This window comes from Anomalospiza imberbis, chromosome 26 (genome assembly GCF_031753505.1).
Source record: "Anomalospiza imberbis isolate Cuckoo-Finch-1a 21T00152 chromosome 26, ASM3175350v1, whole genome shotgun sequence".
NCBI classification, from domain to species: Eukaryota; Metazoa; Chordata; class Aves; order Passeriformes; family Viduidae; genus Anomalospiza; species Anomalospiza imberbis.
The window spans coordinates 6,079,879-6,092,286 of record NC_089706.1 but is presented as its reverse complement, the minus strand read 5'-3'; the positions used below and the strand labels follow the sequence as shown (position 1 = coordinate 6,092,286).

General features: G+C 46.8%; 1 protein-coding gene across 10 annotated transcripts in view; it reads left to right on the top strand.

The window, feature by feature from the left end:
• The window catches only part of PPP1R12B (protein phosphatase 1 regulatory subunit 12B), a 134,287-nt gene that overhangs the window by 73,808 nt on the left and 48,071 nt on the right, over positions 1 to 12,408 (top strand). For all 10 annotated transcript variants that reach the window (XR_010993793.1, XM_068173623.1, XM_068173618.1 and 7 more), the window contains 5 exons: positions 7,775 to 7,865; positions 8,850 to 9,002; positions 9,698 to 9,881; positions 10,425 to 10,537; positions 11,813 to 11,857. Coding sequence is in view for 9 of the 10 variants with exons in the window: in XM_068173623.1 (XP_068029724.1) it covers positions 7,775 to 7,865; positions 8,850 to 9,002; positions 9,698 to 9,881; positions 10,425 to 10,537; positions 11,813 to 11,857 (586 nt within the window). In the remaining variant the exon portion in view is untranslated. The remainder of the gene's footprint in view (positions 1 to 7,774; positions 7,866 to 8,849; positions 9,003 to 9,697; positions 9,882 to 10,424; positions 10,538 to 11,812; positions 11,858 to 12,408) is intronic.

Genomic DNA, 12,408 nt, shown 5'->3' with positions numbered 1-12,408 from the left:
GACAAGTTCAGCTACTTCTCTGTGCCCAAAATGGCTATTAAAGCCAAGGATGTACCTGAAATATTTGTAGAGATCCTGGGTGTCACTACAGCTGAGAGATAATTCAGCACTAAATCAACTAGTCTATTAAATTCTGTGCTCCACGGTATTGACCTGGGGATGTGACAGTTGGAGGAGCCAAAGAAGCCAGGTAACTTCTCTGGCATTTCTATTTGAAACGTTTTTGTGCAGACTTAATCTTCTGTACCTGAGGAAAGTGAACACTGGAAATTGAACCAAAGCCACTGGCTAAGAAATTGCAGTGTGAGCTCAGTAGGGAATGGAAATCTTTGATGCATTATTAATATTCAGTGGTATTTTGTGTAATTCAGCTGGGGCTGATCTGTGGTCTTGTTCCTTGGAGCTGCTCGAGCATCTCCTGCTCCCACAAGGTGGCAGTGGAAGGCTGCTGGGATGCACTGGCAGGCGAACATCGCTCCTTGGGCTTATTTGGTTCAGCAGCTGAATTTGATCACCATCAAGTTTTGATTTTATATTTTAGTTGCAGAAGACTAAAACTCTACTCAGAGTTTTGCCGAGGTGTGTTTTTTTTTTTTTTTTTTTTTGTTTATTTGTTTCCCCAGGGATTTTCTGCCCTGTAAAATTTCCTGTTTCAGACTGCAAACCAGCTTTTGGGAAGGCTCTAACAGGTCCGCTTAAAGTTGTTGAAAATGTCAAATTGTGTTGGTTCAGTTGCAAGTGAGAGGAGTGCTGACAGAGGCAGGACATTGGTTTCCTCTATCAGTGGCAGGAAGTGGAGTTCCATCCTGTTCCAGTTCCTGCAGCAGATTTTTAATGCAAGGATGCAGCTCCTGAGAACTGCAGACAGTGCACCTTGTTCCCTATCGTGGTGATAACCCACTCAGCGCTGTGTATTGACACCTGAAGTCCTGTGCTGAACACAAACAGTTCCAAAATATTCCATCCTGGTAAGCTTTGCACTTGTGATGGTCACAGCTGACACAGTCAGTGACGGGGTCATACTGTCAGTTCAGGTGGTGTTGGCTATCTCTGCTCTGGGGTTGCAGCACTCTTTGCTTTTCTCTTGCAGAAAGAATTCCTGGATTGCTTTTGGTTTTTAGAAAAGTACGTGTTCTCTTCTGGCAGAAGTTTAAAGGTCTGAGTTCACAGCAATGGTTACTGCAGCCAGTTTAGGGAATGGGATCACTGTGATGTTTGTTGCCTTTTCACTCTTCACCATAATGCTGAGTGACATTAATTAATGTGAAGGGATTACATAGATCATTAAAAGCCTCTCATGTATGTGCTGACTCCCCCAGCCCCAAACTTGGTGAGCTGTCAGCAGTACCAATGCTGTATTTTATTCCTCTGGCAGAGGGATTGCAGGGCTGTGTTCCCAGCTGGATCTGCAACCTGAGCACTCCTCACCTCATGTTGGAGCCATCCAGGCTGCCAGGGAAGCACAAGGAGCTGCTGTGGGGACACAGCACAGAAGGAGCAGCTCTGCTGTCTGAGGGGCACACACAGAACTGAACATGGAACCATGGAATGCTTTGGTTTGGGCTGGGAGGTTGGTCAGGATCTTACAGCTCATCTTGTCCCACCCCTGCCATAGGCAGGGATGCCTTCCACTAGACCAGGTGGCTTCAAGCTCCATCCAAATTGGTCTTGAACACTTCCAGGGACAGGGCATGGGAAGGGACCAAAATTGTCCAGAACTCCCTGGTGGGAAGTGTTCTTGTAGCCTCAGCTGTCATAAGTGTAACCTCACCCCATTGTAAACATCCCATGGAAAGAAGAGTTCTGCAGGTACAAAGGGAGCTGGTTGTTCAGATTAGCAAGTGGCAAAGATCACAAGTCTCTTAATCTCTTGGATCAGCACCTGAACACGTTGAGCAAAGCAGAGCTGTGGAAAGTAAAGAGGTTAATCTGCTGCTAGTGAACCTGCTAATCAGCCTGTAACCAAAGGGCTGAAATTCAGACACTGAAACTTGCAGGAGCTGAGAATTCATTGTCCAGATTGAAACATGACAGCTCCCAGCAGCAAAACCTGAAAATGGGGAATTCTCAGCCAAGCCTTTTCAAGCCAGCTGTGAAAGGCTTTAGGACTATGATCTTGTTGTCCTTCAGCTTATTAAATAACTCAGCATTGTCAGACTGTCTCCCTCCTCATTCTGAGCTCCAGCACTCACAGTCTGATGTGTTATCCTTCTCTCCTGCCTGGAAGGGTCTCTCAGAGTTTCTCTGATGATTCTTTCCAGTTGCAGTGGGCTGATGGGCAGAACATGTCAGCACAGGGATAAATTCGGGGAAGAACCAAAACCTGTTGCTTGGATAAGAGAGCAGAAAAGTTTCTTTTTCTGACTGTTTCCATGTAGCTGCCAATGATTGACTTGCTGCTGGGGACATAGTTCATTTTCTAACTTAAGGAATTGTATTTTGGGAACTGCTGTCAGCATTGTTGCCTGCAGAACTTGCACTTCCTTCTCCTCCCTCGTCCAGCTTACGGATAGTTATCTGCTAATGGCAGCTCTCCAGTTTGTAGGAATGCATTGCTGGGATGCTGTACTTTTCCAGTTGTTTCCAGGGGAACAGTATCTGTACTTGAGGCTTTTGCTAATCTTTTTTCTTTAATCTTCCTTTTTACACAGTGCATGTGAGTTTTTAATATACATACATGTATATATAAACATATATATGTGTGTGTATGCCTGAGAAATAGATATATGTGTGACAAAGACTTTAAATCACTGCAGTGTTTGGAATAGGGATACTGTACTCTTCTTAAGAGAAATTTCATACATTTTAAGTCTGAGTAGCCACATAGCTTTCCATGTGGTGAACACTCCTCATTGTGCACAGGGAGCCAAACCTGTGCCTGGCTCCCCTGACCTGTGTTATCTGGATTTGGAAGAGCCAAAAGTCTGTCCTGGCTTCCAAGAAAACTGTCACTGTTGGTTCTACTCTAGTGAGTGTAGCTCAGAGCCACTTCTAAGCTAGAAAGAGGTGAGAGGATTTGGAGAGGGCCTAGGTAGAGCTTTCCTCCAGGAGAGCCCCATCAAGCCCAGCTCCAGATCACGACCAGTAGAGTCTCATTTCCAGAGACTGGGGACAGCTGTGATGATGAACCAGTTACTGTGTGTGCAGTTCATGTTCTTACTGTGCTGGCTGCAGGACCTGGATTTATTGAGGAGGGACCTGACAGGGATGGAGGGAACCTGTCATGGCCCAATGCAGCTCGTGTTGGGGGTGTATCTCAATTTTCAGTCCTGACAGCAGAACAAAATTCCTTGAAGAAACTCTGAGAAGAAAGCAGCTGTAGAACTTGGTGGATGCTTAGCTTCCAAATTTGTTGCTAGGCGTTCACAGAATGCCAGAAAGGTTTGGGTTGGAAGGGAACTTGCAGCTCATCTGATTCCATCCCCTGGTATGGGCTGGGATACCTTCCACTAGACCAGGTTGCTCCAAGCCCCATCTATCCTGGCATTGAACACTTCCAGGGATGGGGCAGCCACAGCTGCTCTGCCACATGTAGGTGATGTAAAACTCCAAGTTTTGCAAATTCTTGCTGTTCCCTCTGGGACTTGGTGATATTCTGCCAAAGAACTCCATGGTGGTGAATGGTGTTTGCCAGAAACATTTAAAGCTCTGAGTGCCTGAAGGAGTTCAGGATGGCAGGATGGATACCAGTGTCGTAAAAGGATTATCAGAAGACTGTATGTTTCTTGGAGAAGTTAATCTTTTGTTCTTGTTACCTCTGCACCAACCAACATGGCACTGTAACTCTCTTTTCAGCATCATTCACCCTTGACTTAGGAGGGGTTTCTCCTCACAATATTTTGTTTCTCTCTGGCCAGCATTCTCTAACATACAGATTTGCTCCTGTATTCCTGGTTTACTAGCGTGTATATCCAGCCTTCCTGGGTTGAATCTCCCTTTCTGTTAGTGTTGTATTGTAGCTCCTTTTGCCTTGATGTGGTGATGAGTAGTTGGGATCCATTTGAGATTTACACTATCCTTGATGAAAGAGTTGACAGATGAAAATAGGTGTTTCCTTGAAAATAGGCCGAATTAAGTGGGAGCCAGGTTCATCAGTCAGTTAGCAGGTTTTTTTTCCTAGCTAATACACAAACCAGAAGCCTGTAGCTCTCTCAGGGCAGCAGGACACACTTTTCTCTGTCTGTGGGAGCTGCAAACCTCTGCAGTGGTTTTGCTGACTCTCACATACACATCTTGAACAATTTCTATTCTTCTCCTTGAACTTACAGCCAAAACTTTGGTAAAAATTTGTTCTGCTTTATACATTCTTGGTGTGATGGCTGCTCTTACTGCAAGTATTTCTCAGAGAAAGTTTATTGCAAGGAAACAGAACCCATAAGGCCTTTCCTTTGAAGGTCTGCTTGGACCCTGTGATGTTTGCTTGAATTAAGAGGGTGACACAGGCTCTGCACTTGAGACAGCTGCATGCTCCTTTAAAACATAATTAAAAACTCTGTGGATTGTTCAGAGGCTGTCTCACACCCCATTTGGTGCTTGTGCCCTGCAGCCTGCTGTGCTCTGCAGTGTTCCTGCTTTGGAGAGCAGCGTGCTGCTCTGCCTGTGCCATCCAGCCCAGCCCAGCCCTGAGCTGCATCCGACTCGCCAGCTCCTTCCTGTGCATTTGTTCTCTCTCTCTCTTCCAGCCCATTTAGCACACTCGGGTCTCTCAAAATTCAGTTTGTAAGCAAAGTGACACATTGTAAAATCTGTCTTTTCTCTGCCTTCCCCCAAAATTAAAAAGGCTGCATTGCCAGGCTGCTGTGTGCGGTTATGGGTACTGACAGCACCGCCCCTCCTTGGGCACCTGGAACAGGCTGTGGCTGCTCCCTTGCAGAAACCAGCTCTGTCACTGTGCAGTGGCTCTGCTGACTTGCCTCAGAACATTTGGTTATCTCATGCTGTAAATGGCTTTGGGTGAGCTCCAGAAAGTGATGAATTGTGTAAATGGAAAGAACCCAAAAGTTGGCAAATGATTGCGGCTGTGGCCCTGGCTGAGCCATGCTGACCTGCAGGATGTGCTCAGCTGAAGATCAAGTCCCTCTTACAGGTTGGACTCCCAGAATGGCTAATGATGCTGTAAGGTGTCTGTATTTTTATATAAATTCTGGGGGAGCAGAGGGGGAAAAGCCTGGCAGGATGATGGGGTAAAAGACCCAAAATGGTTTTTCTCTTGCCATACCCCAAGCAAAGCTGTGGCTGTACTGCATCACGGAAATCCAGCAGCCTCCTGCAAGTGCCTGGGCTGCCCCTGCTGCAGAGCCCCTCCCCACACCTGGGGCTCACCTGGTCCCCACAGATTTGCCAAACCTTTCCTGGAACTCATTTGAAAACCTGTTTTGTCCTCTCCATACCTGCAGCTCCTACATACCTGCGTCCTCATTGCAGAGTAAATTCCACTGATTTAAATTCCATGATTCAAAGCCATTGCAGCAAACTGCCTGCTGTACTGAGCTACAAATTTACTTGGTTTATATATTTCAGGAATTTATATTTTTTACTACTGCTCTGAACTTCATTTGCAGTATATTTTGCAAATGCCTTCTTCCTGTAGGTGGCTTATTGCTTCTGACTGCTGGGCAAACAGCAGTGATTCTGCTTGTGTCAAAAGCTGCAGAAAATGCTTATTGTTTCCTTAATGTGCCATTACCTGGACAGTACACACACTGCAGCAGAGAGAGCAGGAGAGCTCCTGCTCTGCAAAATTAGGAGTTGCACAGCTTTCACTCATCAAACAGCAGCTTTTTTTGTTCATGAAACAGCAGATTCTTGAGAGACAGTCATCCCTCTGAAGTGTAGGCGCTTCCCTGTTGGCATATCCATCACAGCTCATGTGTCTGTCTGGATAATCAATGGGAAGAAACGAGCTCCTCTGCAGTGCATGCACATGGGTTGTGCTGGAGGCTCCTCGTGAAGGTAATAAATCACACCCTGGGAGTGCAGCTCTGCAAGCCCTCATCTCCATTGCAGGCAGCTCCCAGAGCACAATTCAAAGAATCATGGAATCTCCTGACTGGGAAGGGATCTCAGGGATCATTGAGGCCAACCCCTGGCTGTACACAGCCCCCCCCAACAACCCCACTTTGTCCCTGAGACCATTGTCCAAACACTCCTGGAGCTCCGGCAGCCTCGGGGCCGTGCCCATTCCCTGGGGAGCCTGGGCAGTGCCCAGCACCCTCTGGGGAAAGAACCTTTTTCACAATATCCAGCCTGACCCTCCCCTAACACAGCTTCGTGTCATTCTTTTGAGTCCTGTGCCTGGTCACAGAGAGCAGAGATCAGTGCCTGCCCCTCCAGGAGTCTCCAGTGCAGCATCCTGGCACAGACTCAATCCTTTGCACTTCCCTTGGCCTCTGGAGATCAGGGATGTTCAGTGCATTATATATCAGATCAAATCCTTGCACCAGTTTCAGGTGAGAAGGCTCTCACATGAGCCCCACAAGACCTGAGGAGCTGGGAGGTGACTGTCTGTACCTCCCACAAGCCAGGAAACCCCCATGAAGGGGATTCCTCCCTGGAAGCCAGGCTGCTTTTGCTGCACAGCTGAACCAGCACTGAACACAGGTCCTGAGGGTGGATAAAACCCACCATGGCAGATTATTGTAGAATGATCCAAATTTCCAGATTCTCTGTGGTTTTGTCACTGTGCAGCAGTTTAGTGAACTTTCTAATAAATGTCTTAACATAGTGGATCGGATGAAAATCCTCTTCAGCCCATTGCCTTTCCCATGAAGGCGGTGGGCTAAAACCAGGAAAAGAGTCTGAGGACAAAGTAAGTGTACTCACCTTCATCCCTCACTTAGCTGACTGCCCTTTGAGCACATCCAGACCTTTGGTACAGTGCTGACGTGGCAGTGATCGACCTCCAAAGAGCACTCCAGCACCCTCATCCCTGTACAGTGGGACAGTGTGAATAATCATTCCATATTAACCAGGCTGAAGAGTAAAGTTTAATTAACTATTCATAAGACTGAAGCCTCTCCTCCAGCATGGAAATCATTTACTGCTGTGCACTCCTTGACTCAGAGCACTGCTCAATTCCTCACCACTTCCTCCCAGTGAATGCCAGGGCAGAGACTGCAGTTTATGTATTTTCATGTGAATAATTCTTTTGAATTCTCCCAGCTTTGATGAAATCTAGTTGTGCCCAGGTCTGTGTTTAACTGTGGGTTTTTCAGTGTTAAGGAGCTTGGTTTACACAGAGTGTGAAGGTCATTTCTTTATTTCCATGGCTCTTTCCAAGGCGTGTGTCTCTGTGATGCCTGCAGTTCAGCAGCTCCTGGTGTGATGGGTTTCATATTGATGAAGGCAGCAGATTGCAGGAATATGATCGTGACTATAATGACAGGAACGAGGGTCTGAGGAATGCACCAGCACAGGATTTCTGTTCTGAGATTTTATCTAAAGTGAGAGGGCTTTATGAGGAGTGGGGTTCTTTTCCTAACGATGCAATGATTTGGAATGGAGCAAATAATCTAGAGAATAGGTGCACCTTTTAAACAGAACATGTCCAACACTAAAGGGCTTATTGAGAGGCTCTGGGGAGAAGGGGCTGTGAACGTGTGTGTATTGTGTGCTCATGGGGAAGTTGTCCCAAAGAAACAGCAATAGCAGATGGAGCTAAAATTAATTTTTGTCCATGAGAAAGACAATAATAACTCAAGAGTCTACAGAAACAGGAAGGCAGATCACCTGCTTTTACTTTAACCTCTTCTGCACCCTTTTTTTTTTTTTCCAGGTCATATCTGACTCCGGTGCGGGATGAGGAAGCAGAATCTCTGAGGAAGGCACGATCCAGACAGGCCCGGCAGACTCGCAGGTCTACCCAGGTAAAGAATGGAAATGTTCACATCCATGTGTAGGATGGAGAGAGCTGGTTAATTGGTTACCCAGAGAAGCTGTGGCTGCCCCATCCCTGGAAGTGTCCAAGGCCAGGTTGGACAGGGCTTGAAGCAACCTTGGATAGTGGGGCTGTCCCTGCACGTGGCAGTGGGTGGAATGAGATGAGCTTTAAGGTCCCTTCTAATCCAAACCATTCCATGATTCTGTAAGGAGGCAGGGTTTTCTTTCCTCTTATGTTATTTCTTAGGACAGGGGACTTGCCTGCACTCACACTGTTTTGGAGAGGTTCTGGCAAAATTTCCTTCAAGCAGTTATTACAAACCCTCCCACAGACATACATGAGTTAGATTTCCAAGCTTTGCTTTCTGCAATGTACCTGCCTCTTAGTTTGTAGTGTGATCACATATATTTGGGTTGCTTTGAGTCAGTGATTATGTCAATAGGCTGAGAAATACATTAAAGGCAACAGAATTCTTCCCTTTCTCTTACCATAGGGATGAAACATGAGCCTAACCAGATGTGAGTCTGTGGCATTTTAAACTGACTGGGAAGACTGAAAATGTAATTTCAGGCTGCAGAAATCTCCAAGGAGACCTTAGAGCCCTTTCCAGTGCCTAAAGGGGCTCCAATAGAGCTGGAGAGGGATTTTGAACAAGAACCTGGAGGGACAGGACAAGGGGGAATAGCTTCCCACTGCCGAGGGCAGGGTTGGATGGGATATTGGGAAGGAATACTTGGCTTTGAGGGTGGTGAGGCCCTGGCACAGGGTGCCCAGAGCAGCTGTGGCTGCCCCTGGATCCCTGGAAGTGTCCAAGGCCAGGCTGGACAGGGCTTGGAGCAGCCTTGGCTAGTGGAAGGTGTCCCTGCCTTTGGCGGTGGTGAGATGAGATGAGCTTTAAGGTCCCTTCCAAGCCAAACCAGCGTGGGGTTTTGCATTCTGTGCCTAAAAGGAGGCTGATGTCTCCCTGCAGGGAGTGACCCTGACAGACCTGCAGGAGGCCGAGCGCACGTTCAGCCGGTCGCGGGCGGAGCGCCAGGCGCAGGAGCCGCAGGGCGACAGAGCCGAGGACAGCGGCGACAGGCCAGAGAGCCGCGCGCGGTGGGGACGGAGCGCCGACGACGAGGTGATCCTTCTGCCTCAGTACCCCTTGCCTGAGAGCTGACATCAGGAGAAATTCTTTGGGGGTTATCTTTTTATTCTGAGGGGGACAGACTAGCTGGAAAGAGGCACTGCTGACTGAGGAGCAGCACTTCAGCGCAAGGGAGGTGGATGTGGAGGTGCTGGAGCTTAGCTCTGCCTTTGCTCTCCTCTGGGAATTTCACCTTTCTGTCTCTTGCCAGAAAATAAAATGGTGTAAATCCCAGAAAGTGTAATGAGAAGGCTAATGATAGAAATGTGGCCTGGATCCATCCTGCTGTGCAGTCTAGGCAGAGGCTTTGTGTTTTTCAACAGATGTTCCATGTGTAATGGAAAGCTGGAGAGACCAGTTTTCTGCCCCTGCCACCACCTCTGTTTTCTTCACTCTAAATCATATCTTTCTGTTAGATAACTTGTGTCTCCTGCCATGAGCTGTAGGAACAAAGGGATTGATCCCAGATCTCCCAGCTGTGGAGGGTGCTTTTACACTGTCGCTGTACAATGACTTTAACATCCATCCTTATCTGATAGAATGGACCTGATCTGGCAAGTGCAGGTGCTCACTTCCAGCAGCAGTGAAGAAAACATTGCACTCTGAAAAATTACTGCATTCCCTGAAATCTAAAATCTGGTACTTCCTTTTCACTGTACTATTTTTCTGTCATGGCTCTTTGTTTGTAGACCGTCTATCGGCGATTGAGGGCCCCAGCACAGCCCGACAAACCCACGACACCTGTGTCTCCTTCCACAGCAGCACCTCTGCTCTATACAAGCTCCTACCTGACTCGAACAAATAAATATCTAGGGCTGGACTCTGTGAATCCAGCAGATTTCAGAGCAGCAGGCACAGAGATGGAGAAAAATGGTATGTACCAGGAGAATGAGGAACAGACAAAACTCAAGGATTTTCTTGTGGTTTAGAACTTCCAGTGTGTGCAGATGGAGAGAACACATTTACTTGTTACTCTGAGGGAAGCTGCCATGTCACAAAACAAATGTTATTTGTTTAAATGAAGTTAAACAAATTCCTATTGCTTTTAACAGAAGGATAAAATTATATTTTCCCTTTTGGATGAATAAATGAGACAGTGATCATGGAGCATTTAGCTATTAGAGCTGGGCAAAGAGGAGGTTCCCCTAGTAGAGTTTGTCCTCAGAACACGAATAAGTCAAGATGACTTGGGGAGAGCTGGCAGCTGGGGTAACCTCCCTGGCTCTGATGAGGGAAGGAGCGTTAGTATCCAGCTGTAGTAAGACACTGAGATTCCATTTCATTTGGTGTAAAAACTCCTTTGTAATATAACACAAGGCAAGATGGCCTTGATCAGCTTGAAAAGAACCCCAGAACCTTAGCAGAAGCACAGATGTAAATCACTGAAACCAAAGCAGTCTTTCTTTGCTTGGCCAGAGTGTGAAGACCAGGATTCAGATGACAGATCCCTGAACAAACAGTCGATCCGAGAGCGACGACGGCCAAAAGAGAGACGGAGAGGCACCGGCATCATCTTCTCAACACAAGATGTAAGTTTGAGTTCCTTAGAAAGAGAAACTCCAGGGTGAATTTTCTTCCGATTCCAAGCTTCATGATTTTTTTTCCCAGTCCACTGGTTTCCCCTTAGTTCTTCCCTCTCCAGCTCTCTTTTGGACTGGCATATCCAAAGGCCTCACATCCCTGTTTGGCCTATGTCAGACCGAGCAGCAGGCTCTGGGCAGCCTGTTCCTGAGCCATACCAGGGGAGCCTTGCAGGACTGGGAAAGGGCCCACATGGGAGAGGAGAGATTCAAAGTCTGATTCCTTTGGAAGGAGGTCACAAGCCACCTGAAGTATTTTCAAATTTCTTCAAGCCCAAATTTGTCTGCTGTTTAGACCCCCTGAAAGAAAGACAATCGGAAAAAACCTCATGTCTGGGTGCCCTCCCAGCACCAGGAAACATTCCCAGCATAAGTGCAGAAGAGCTGTCTGTGTCATGGTCATTTCTCTTAGTCCTGGTTTCAGAAGATTTCTTCAGTCTGAGGGAAGGAATCCAACCCTCCAAACATTGGTTAGAGCCTCAGCTAGGAAAACAGATCACCTTTTTCAGGAGAGAATAAGAATTATGAAATTACAGTTAATGAGTTGAGTCCAGAGTCAGCTGGGATGCCATTTGCTGCATGAAATCCTGGAGCAGTTACAAAGGGCAGTGGCTTACAGAGGCTATGCAAGTGCAATATACCTGGGATGATGAGTCTTTCCACCTGGAGTCTAACTGAACTGGAGATACTTTTGGAAGTCAGTATTATGACAGTATTTCAGATGTGCAGTTTTTCCAAGTTTTTTTCCCCCAGTGTATTAGTGACTTCATCCCAGCTCCTCAGAAGCATTGGAATGGCAGGAGCCATCTCAAGAGAGCCATTCTGTCCTCAATACCAAGATCTTCTAAATGGCTATTAGGACACCAAACCTGATAATTAGCTAAAAGCATTTGGACAGGCGTTTCTTTTGACAGAAGTTTTCCTAACATTAGCATCAAATAATTTTTTCACTGAAAGGGTGGCTAGGGACTGACACAGGCTGCCCAGAGCAGTGGTGGAGTCACCATTCCTGCTTGGGTTCAAAACACACATAGATGTGGCACTTTGTGCTGTGGTGGAGTTGACACGGTGTGTTTGGTCAAAGTTCGGTGTAGACTTGTTGGTCTTGGAGATCTTTTCCAACCTTAATGTTTCTGTGATTCTATAAACAATACATTATCTTCTTGGGCTAAAGTTTTATTGTCTCCAGAGCTGTCTAATTATATTGTTTGCCTTTCTTCCTAGGATGAAGATGAAGTTGATGGAAACGAGGAAGTGAAGGAAACTCGGGTAAGTGAGACCACGTATCTGAATCATTGATGTGTCACTCTTGGGTGTTGGTGGCAGAGTGTTCTGTACTCTTATTTATAGAAGAGTTCAGGCTTTGCTCAGGAGTACGAACAGGGAGGTAGTTCCAAGCAGCAAATTCCTTATGGTTTCTCTTCTGAAAGATAAGGTATATCTGCAGAGTGGCCTGAGTTCGGTGTTGGCTGCTGGAGAGCTGCACAGGAGTTGTGGAGCCTGGAGGGGATGCAGCGGTGGGGCTGCAGTGCCAGGGCAGTGGGATCCCAGGTGTCCTGGGGAAGGTGTGACCTTGGATCTTGGAATCGCTGCTCTTTTGGACAGGATGTTTTGTATTTCTGAAATCTGCTCTCCTGTCTCACGGATTTGTTTTCTTGCGGGAAATGGTCTTTGCAAGCAGCATGTCAGAGATTGTTCAGTGTTCCCCCTGTTCTTGCAATAGTCTCATCTTTGAGGCCCTTTCTTTCATTTTATAATAATTACTGAGTCTTTCCAAATTGCCTTGGTTTCCTTTGGTTTTGTTTGTCTTTGTCTGAAAC